The 9,185-nt window shown below is 39.1% G+C and overlaps 1 protein-coding gene across 1 annotated transcript; it reads right to left on the bottom strand.

Annotated features, from left to right (window-relative positions):
- Positions 1-2,071: 2,071 nt before the first annotated feature.
- On the bottom strand, positions 2,072-8,488 carry si:rp71-39b20.4 (potassium voltage-gated channel subfamily V member 2). The gene is made up of 4 exons (XM_042496953.1): positions 7,950-8,488; positions 7,219-7,852; positions 5,096-5,221; positions 2,072-2,395 (listed from the first exon to the last, which is right to left on the bottom strand). The coding sequence occupies exons 1-4, from the start codon at positions 8,486-8,488 to the stop codon at positions 2,072-2,074; spliced, it is 1,623 nt and encodes a 540-aa protein (XP_042352887.1).
- Between the last annotated feature and the right edge of the window lie 697 nt (positions 8,489-9,185).

Genomic DNA, 9,185 nt, shown 5'->3' with positions numbered 1-9,185 from the left:
AAGTAACATGTAAGCATTGAACAGAACCTGATTGTGCACACCTGATCAGATTATCTGTGTCACCAAAATAGCACAGCACATGGCTGACTTTCAACCTTGTCTGACCAGGAAGGAGGCACAAGCACAAATCCCAGTAATCCTTGACAACAAAATTACATTTGTGCTCTTGATCGCTATACTGACACACCCCCTGCTGCACCTTTCCACCTGCTTAGGCGCTGTCGACAACAGGCTGTGAGTGACTGGACAGCAAAAAAAGGTGTGCTTTTTTTTGACAAAAATACCATTTTTCTGACACATGAAGCATGGCACGTGGAAGAGCTTTGCACTGGGGATGTTGAATTTTTCTCAGATGCATGTAAATCTGAGTTTTCATTACTTGTACATGTGTATTTCCTTAGTCTAAAACAGTGAAAGACAATGAATACAAATCACCATGATGTTTAAACTGGTTGGTATTCAAATCAGAGTTATAGAGTACTGCAGGGATGACTTTTCTCTTTCTTTTTCTTTTTTTTGTGGGCCAACCTGGAGGTTAGCGCTCTCCTGCTTCCCTTGACAAAAAGCCAATGGGATTTTTCCATCGGATGCTGAATTATTTCAGAAAATGAGATCTGCGGCAAACTAAGGTTCATGATACTGATAAAGTTTGTTCAACCAGATAATCTTCAGAAATGATAACCACTTTTATGAGTTTTGAAGTGTAAATACAATTGCTGGGAGTAAAAAGCTAACGTTAGGCTATTGACAAACTATACAACTATTGCATGACTTCAAAGTCACCGCCACTAAACTTTTTGTTCGATGTGATGACCTTTAAAGTCCCTGGCAGCCTCTGTAGTCCCATTTAGCCACTTGTTAGCAACTGCTATTTATAAGACACATTAAAGCTTCTAAATGCAGGGTATTAACCGACATATTTTATGTCACAGAACAAAACAATCTCTTATAGATGAGATGAAATGGCAAATACCTTTTTAACCCCTTTAAATCACATGTGGCAATATATGACAAAAAAACAACAAAAAATATATTTCTTCATATTCTTATATCAAAATCCAATTATGCATATGATGTGTTATGTAAGCTTGTACCAACCAATTTCAGCCAATAAAATCAAGACATCCACCCATCAATCAATCTGCAACTTTTAGCCACACAGAGTTAAAATTCATTAGTTAGCTAGTTAGCAACATTATGCTACATCTGTAATTATTTTTCCAAAATATTGTGGTTACAGCCCTCTGGCAAGAATTTATTTACTTACTAACTTACTAACCTTACATTGAGAGCATAGAATAGATTTCGTCTCTCTCTCTCTCTCTCCCTGACGGATGCAACTATCCAGTTAGCGTTACACAGTCGGGGTCTCGCTGTTACGACACGCCTACTTTTCAACAATCAAATCAAATTCCTCCTAATGTTATATCACAACTGCCTATCGTGTTTCACTTGAAAATATGGCAATACTGAGGCTTGATACTCTCAGAAATGCTGTCTAATCTGGATTTTATTATTTCAGGCATTCTGACCAAAAACCCACTGACTTTGAGACAAGGGAACCAGAAGTGTTAAAACTCTTTTCTGGGTTTTTAGGACTCACTCCTGCAGCACTCTGTTATGTATGTTGTGCAGACTATCAAAAATGTTAAGTACAGTGTAAGAGACCATGTAGTCGTCCAAAATAGTTCATTAATAGCACTTCCAATGAGAAAAGTTCTTCACAAGTATCACATTCCTGGTAAAGTGAGTTAAGTATGACTGCTTTGTTAGTAACGTGGCTACTTGAGCTAATTGTGTCACACATCTATGTCAGTTTAGTCGGAATTAGTTGCGGATGTAAGCTATTCTTATAGCGACAAGCCGTCCAGCAGGAGCATCTCGACCATTTGACAGAGGAATCATCCCCCATAGCGTGCAAACAGCACCTACTGTAAAGCTGAAGCTTACAGCTTATCTCCACTTGCTGCTGCCTCTGTTCCCCTCCTGCCCGAGACTGTTTATCTTCACATAGTCTTACAATTTCTAGATCCATGGGTGATAAGGCCATTTAAGGTACGTGAATTTGTAACTAGTGAGATGATAAATCATCGCTCTCGTGGATTTGCCTTCCGCTTGGCCGATAGTATATCTCGTCGTCGAACTCCTCTGGTGGTTCGAAGCAGTTTTCAAACTTGCGCCTCAGACGTTTCCTGAGCTGGAAGGTACGCTCTGTGTTTGAATATGTGTATTCCTGCTCCTTCAGTTTGGCGTAATAGTCAGAGAACTTGTTGAAAAGGATGGAGATGGGCATGCCATTGAGGATGATGCCAAAAGAGATGCAGCCAAATGCTACACAACGGCCAAGATATGAGATAGGGACGACATCTCCATAGCCCACAGTGGAAATGCTCACCTGTAGGAAGAAAAGAAAAAAATCAGCTTACATGCAGGATCTGTACTCTGCTTTACTATTTAAATAAGAAAATACAAAAGTGACCCCATGCTCAACACTTTTTTTTTTCTTTTAAATCTAATTCTTTTCTTCTTCTTTTTTTTAATTCAACATGATGACATTTAGGGCATAGCAGGAAAATAAAATATTGGGATTTTCTTTAATTGCTCCAAAGATGGAGGGCTCATCCTTTCAGTCTGCCCCGAAAACACGCCTCAGCCAAGGCTCGTTGAGTCTAATAATTAAAGTGTTTCTTGTACAGATCAGTTGTTGGCGTGTTGCAAAGTTGAGAATAAGCAGGATCAACTAAACCTCCAAGAATGCACTGCAACACTTTCCATCTCTGGAATGCAATCACTGTGTCTGGCCACAAATGAGACGCATAAAACCGTATTAGAGGGGATTAGACACATATAAGTTAACAGCTGCCACCAGATAAATAAAACCTAATGTCCCTAAACCAGAGTGCATGAAACACACACAACCAGGCTGATGCACGAGTACACTACAGACAGTGAAACGAAGCAAGTCAAATTTGAGGATGCTGTAACAATTTGCTGCGTAACAAAGCAATGTCAGAAGAAATATATCTTATTTCTTACTGTAGTTTGCCAGGTAAAATTAAGCTATGAGCAGAAGCAGAATGCAAAGTGGAGGTGGAGCCTTTGAATATGGATTCCTGCACACCGCCCACTTGTTTTTAAAACTAATTAGCTACATATACAGCATCCTATCATTATGGGCAGATAATGAGATATCTGCCTGGTCAGCAGTGTTAATTTGAGTGACATTTTGCAGGTGAAGGCTAGAGGGGCCCTTAAACTTTGTCCCCTGGGCCGGTGCCCAGTAGGCACAATCAATAATCCATGCATGCCTGTTGTTCTAAAATGACATGGTCTAACCAAATGTTTGCCAAATGTGTCTGACCCAATATGTTTACTGAAAGGGTAACTGTAGTTTCATGATATTTCTTTGGCTGTAAGAATTTGTTTTGTCCCAAAAAAAATTTATCCCGTAGTTTGTCAAATCACCATCACCCAACCAAAAATTAAGGGAATATGCCTTTTAGGAAATATGCTTATTCACACTCTTTGCCCTTTGGCGCTAAAGTAGTCAGTTATCTCATCTTAGCTTAACACATTATGTCTTGTTTGTTTACCACATACACAAAAAGAAATGTAAAGACAACAAGTTCTGTTTTTACAGTGTAACATCAAACGCTTTGCCACATATGTCACTCACAATATTAAACTGATGTTCGTAAGCAGAGGGGCTATAATTACCAAGAGTGAACACAGTTCACCTCAGAAATAATTTAAATGCGGGAGTGAACACATTTGGCTACCATCTTATTATTAAGAGATCTGCTGGCCAGTGAAGGTAAGAATTTATCGCCGTTTTTGTCAAAGGGCAAAGCAGCAGTTGGTGCTTAACCTCAAGCCAGCCAGTTCACTACAAAATCATCATGGGTTCATTGGTTGGTGAAGAGACAAAAATAGCACAGAACATGTCTCTGTCTTGCACTGTGAACTTTTGGCTTGGTCTGATTAGTCAGGAAATACAAATCAGGGTTGGCCTAATCCTTGAGAACTGAAATCAACCACACTGCTGGCTCATAGTGACACATCCCCTAGTGAGCGTCTCTATCTCTTCAGCACAGTCAAGAGGAAGAGCTTATAGGTTCATAACTGAGATAATGGCTCCAGAAGAGTCTTAGAGGCAGTCATAAGAGCGCGCTGAATCCTCTGAATGTTGTGCACCATTCTTTGTTCCATTAATGGTAATTCAGGTTTCTCCTGGTGCCATATGAATATGATGATTCATGATGCTTCTGCTAGTAAATAGTGAGAAAGGGGAAAACTAACTAACTTTACACCATTTATGTATAGTCGAGAGAAGTCACATAAAGGCACTGCTACATATCTTGACACCAAAACATAGTCACAACCCAGCAGTTCAGACAGTTGTTATATGTCCGGGATTAAGAGGTGGGAGCAAATACAAATGTTGTCTCCTGAGTAGTTTGATGCAACCATTATTTACTTCATATTGGCTTTTTATGATATTTAATTAAACTTGTATTGTTTTCTTCCTTGTGATTCTTTTCTCTGTTATCCATTTTTATTTCATAATATATCTATTTTTGTATCTATACTTTTTAAACTATTATAATTTTTACTGTATTTTTAGAAAATGTATTTAGTAAATGTATTGATTTTTTTTTGTAGTGCTTTGATAAATGTGCCTTAAAGTGGCCAAATACAAACAGTATGTACACTATATCTATCCTTTCGCAGGTGAACAAATGCGAGGGTGGGATCACAGTGATATATGTAGATGCTGGGATCTTGTGAATGTATCTTGTTCATTCATTAAGTTATTTTATTTTATTATGAATAATTTGTTCTTTGATATACTTATACCATCTTGTTATCTGTCACCATATGTACATGTAACTCAATTTGTTGGTTTAGGTTGTTGTGGACACTGTTTTTTCTTATAGAAACAATAAAAAGCATGATCGGAACAAAAAAGAAAGCACAAATATGAATATATTTCAGGACTAAAATAAAGCCCAAAGTCTAATGCAGTCTGGTAAAAAAAAATAAAAGAAGAAGAAAGAAGAAAAGAACAATATATGTATATGTTCATCCTACTCACCGCAGCCCACCACCAGGCGTCTGGTATGCTGCTGAAAGGTGTCCCAGGCTGATCCACCTCTACAGAGTGCATCAGAGCAGAGAAAGTGAAGATACCCATGGCAATGAACAGGAACAGACAGCACACCTAAATAAAGACAGAAGAGAACATGTCAACAGCAGTGCCCATTCATCTTTGAAAATCTATATATTCATACATTAGGGACCAACCATCAAGTCACATGACAATTTAAGGCTTTATCACGAGTCACCCACAAAACCTATTGTGTTTTACCATCAAATGTACATTTATGGCATAATACAGTACTTAAAACATGCATGGCTAATATATATTAGTTACCAAGAACCTCTGAGCCAAGAATGAAATGATGTGCATGTTCAGATAAAGCTTTTCTACACAGGAGAACCTGGTGTCACATGTATAAGATCTGTCTCATGACAGGTGGCAGCACTGAGGGGGAACAGTGCTAAGTTTCTTACAGGGCTTCATAAATTACTGATTAAAAAACAAATTATGCTTGCTGTTAAAGCTAAACTGTGCAGGAACTGTCACTTATGTTTGTAAACAGTATTGCCAGCGAAAGTTACAGTAAACCACAGGTGTTCTCCACTTAGCATTTCGCTTCGATATATTTGCGTATTTTGTCGCTGTGTCCATGATTTTCGTAGCTTCCTCTTGGATGCTGCTTACAGTCTGGCACATGGTTGCTGCCTTTTTATAAAAATCTGCATGCTGCTGTTGGCTGGGGACTGCAGTCACCAGAAGAAAATGAGGGCATGGTACCTTTTTTCAAGCCGCAGATATGTTAGAACTGTGTGTTTCATACGACATACTACATTGCCAAGTGACGCAGCTTATGACCTGACTTTGTTTTTGAAAAGTGGAGGGGATGGTGTGTGACACCTGGCCAAGACATCTGCCAAGGTGCGGACCACTAAAGACCACTCTTCGGACCAAAAAGAAGCTAAATACAGATGTGTTTTCAGCAGCTTTTTAGCAACCAAATGTGGTTGTTGGTTTTTTTTAAGGACATGAAGTATTTCCAGCACTTGTTTTTTGCAGAGACATCAGTGGCATTTTCAGTCGGGATTGTGCCAAAGCGGGTATTTTAAGCCGAAACATGTTGTTTTCCTCACCACAACCAGGTGGTTTTTGAGCCTAACCATACCACACATTAACCACAGCACATAAAGTTTTAACTTATCTGCTACATAATAAATGTAACATATCCATGGTTGGCAGAAACAAACAATGCCAACATTTATTCTAGTGATTGGGTTTCCCGAACACAGCAAAATAAGCAGAATTTTTTTTTAAAAAATCAAACAAATCAGGGAAACTGCAGTGTCTTAGCAGGTTAATACATCACCACACACACAAAAGGTAAATATCTGCCTCTTTAGCTGCTAAATGCTCCACTATGTTTACCAGCTATAGCAGCTTACTCTATCAGCTGTCTGTCTACTCTGCAGGTTTGGTGCTGAGCAGGCAGCGCAAAGCTGAAAACAGCTGCCTGCTGCTGCTATTAACAACTCTGATAAAAGCTCCAAAACAGTACATTTGCATGCCTGAAAACAAAAAAAAATGAACTGAAAGGCACTAAAATGGGTATTTATTTTGTCTGGATTCATCACTTTTATCACAGCTACATTCATGTTGTCATTTTATCACTTTGTGTTGTCAATTTATTCACTTAGTGTTCCTTAAAACATTGTAAAATTTTAACCCCTGCCTCAAACTACACTGTATACTATCATTTTTGTAATTTTATGTATTTTAAATTAAAGAATCCCCACACACTGTTGTATTACTTACAAAAAACCTTTATAAAGTAAACATTTCAGTCATCATTCTTTACTTGTAATAGGACAGTGTGTAGGAATTCTCTCTTTTCCTCATCTATTGACAATTTTCTCCAATGCACCTGCCCACAAGTTCTGCATGATCTTCCATGAGTAACCAGTTTCATAGACAATGAAACACAAGTCATGTGATCCACTGTTAATATTCTAATTATAACTGCTTTAACCCTAGCTCATGTATGAGTTACTTGTATTATTTATGCATGTCCCTTCATTTAAATGCTTTTTTGTGTATTTGTCTTGTTTGATACTCCTTCATACCTGTTCAGAGCACTGTCGGATGGTGAAACCAAACGCCCTCATGCCTGTGGAGTGACGGGCAAGCTTCAAGATACGAAAGATGCGCATCAGCTTGACAACCTTGAGCACCTTGCTGACTTTACTGACCCTCGCCATGGCCTTCAAATCCTCCTTTGCACCCATGTCTTCGGAATCCATAACAAATGTCTCAAAAATGATCTGGAGAAAGTAGGGCATCACAGCAACCACATCAACAAAGTTGAGGGCACTCTTCACAAAATGTTTGATGTCGGATGTGGTGAGTAACCGCAAAAAGTATTCTAAGGTGAAGAAAAGGATGGAGGAAATCTCTATCCACTCCATGTAGGTTTTGCCAGCAAGTTTGTACTGCCTGAGTTCTTTTACTGTATTCAGTGTCATGGCAACGATAGAGATAAGCACAAAGAGACTGGAAAACACAGCAAAAGATTTGGCTCCTAGTGAGGAGTAAGGATTCTCCATCAGGTCCCAGAGGATCTTACGGAAGTCTCCAAGAAACATGCTCTTGTATCCCTCGTCATCCTGGTGAGGCTTAATCTCATCAAGCAACTCCTGGTTAACCTTCAGCTGGTCTCTGATGTCGTCCACTTTCTCCTCAAACAGAATGCGGCAGCACCTAAGAGAAGGAGATCATTTATTGAGCTGTCATACTTAAAAATACACAAACGGCTACATATCAAGCTATACACAAATAGTGAGTATTAATAGCACACCTTGGAGTGTCCTTCAGTTTCAATCCCCAGAATGACATCTCCTCTTCAAAGTTGACAGGGCAGAGACTGTCCATCACCCACAAGACATTACTGCAATAAAAGTGGAAGATGTAGTGGAAAAACATGGGGTCCCTGTCAAAAAAGAATTCGTCATTATGAACATTGTAATCGTCACAGAGCGTCAGACGCTTGACTGGGTCGTCACAAAGGGCAAGGACTCCAATCCTGGTTTTTGGGTGTTTGAGGACCAAATGCTTCGGGATGTGAAACACCTTTCCGCCTATGTTGAGATTGACAATGTTTGATTTCCTTGGGTTTGGTGGGTGTTTTTTCTGATCTTTTCTTGCACCTTTCTTCTCATCAGGTGTGTCAAGGTTGTCCATAGATGTCCATGCTTTCACAGAGCTGTCCTGTGAAAATGGAAACTCACCCTCCTGCTCCTCAATGCTTTGCGTAAAGCTCATTTCCCGTTTTATGGTCGCAAAAAGGCTGGAGCGACGCTTTTTTAGCACTTTCAACTTGGGCTTCATAGCCTCCATTGTGACGGCTCCTCTGAGGACAAACCAACAAAAAAAAGTCTTGTTCCAATCAGATCAAGTCAGTGAAAAACAATAATAACAGTATTCCATGAGATCTCCATTTAGGCTGAATATTGTCCTTCCGAAAAGGTTGAAATAAAGATAAAGAAAGAGCTACAGTGCTCGTCTCTCAGCATGCAAGAAGATCAACTGCATGAGTTGGGGATTCAGCCTCTTTACTGACTCTCTAATCCTATTGCTGTTCTTTCTGTCCAAACGCGTGTTAAAAATACTGTTCACGAGGATTAGTGTTGTGATTTAAGGCTTTGAGTTCTGAGAGAGAGAGAAAGGCGGCGGGAGTGGTGTGATGACTGTGTTGCATTGCTAACAAGGCTATAGAGCGCTTCAGCACAGAGTTCATAGTAATGCTGCAGGTACATAACATTGGCTGCTTCAACCTATATAGTCCTCCTGAACGTGGTTGTCTTAACAGAAAAATAAGCTTTTATTATTATTTAAAAGTTTTATTATATAGCCCATATATATATCGATTTATTTTTCCCCCTCAATCCGCCTGGCATTGATTCCTTTATGATGATATGATACTGAATGATAATACTGATTGCATAGATATTACTATGTTCTAGTTTATAAATCAGTACTTTTAAATTATAGTTATTCATGCTTTGCAATAACATGAACATGTCACAAAAACAAA

The sequence above is a fragment of the Plectropomus leopardus genome, chromosome 12, assembly GCF_008729295.1.
Source record: "Plectropomus leopardus isolate mb chromosome 12, YSFRI_Pleo_2.0, whole genome shotgun sequence".
Lineage (NCBI taxonomy): Eukaryota > Metazoa > Chordata > Actinopteri > Perciformes > Serranidae > Plectropomus > Plectropomus leopardus.
Note: the sequence above shows the minus strand (reverse complement) of the source record. Positions and strands in the feature narration are given on the sequence as shown.

Bases quoted from the DNA above. Each gene is read 5' to 3' on its own strand.
- si:rp71-39b20.4 (XM_042496953.1), bottom strand. From the start codon at position 8,488: ATGGAGGCTATGAAGCCCAAGTTGAAAGTGCTAAAAAAGCGTCGCTCC. The intron at 5,222-7,218 runs GTATGAAGGAGT...GTCTTTATTTAG, and splicing joins TCCGACAGTGCTCTGAACAG to GTGTGCTGTCTGTTCCTGTT. The intron at 2,396-5,095 runs GTGAGTAGGATG...TTCTTCCTACAG, and splicing joins ACGCCTGGTGGTGGGCTGCG to GTGAGCATTTCCACTGTGGG.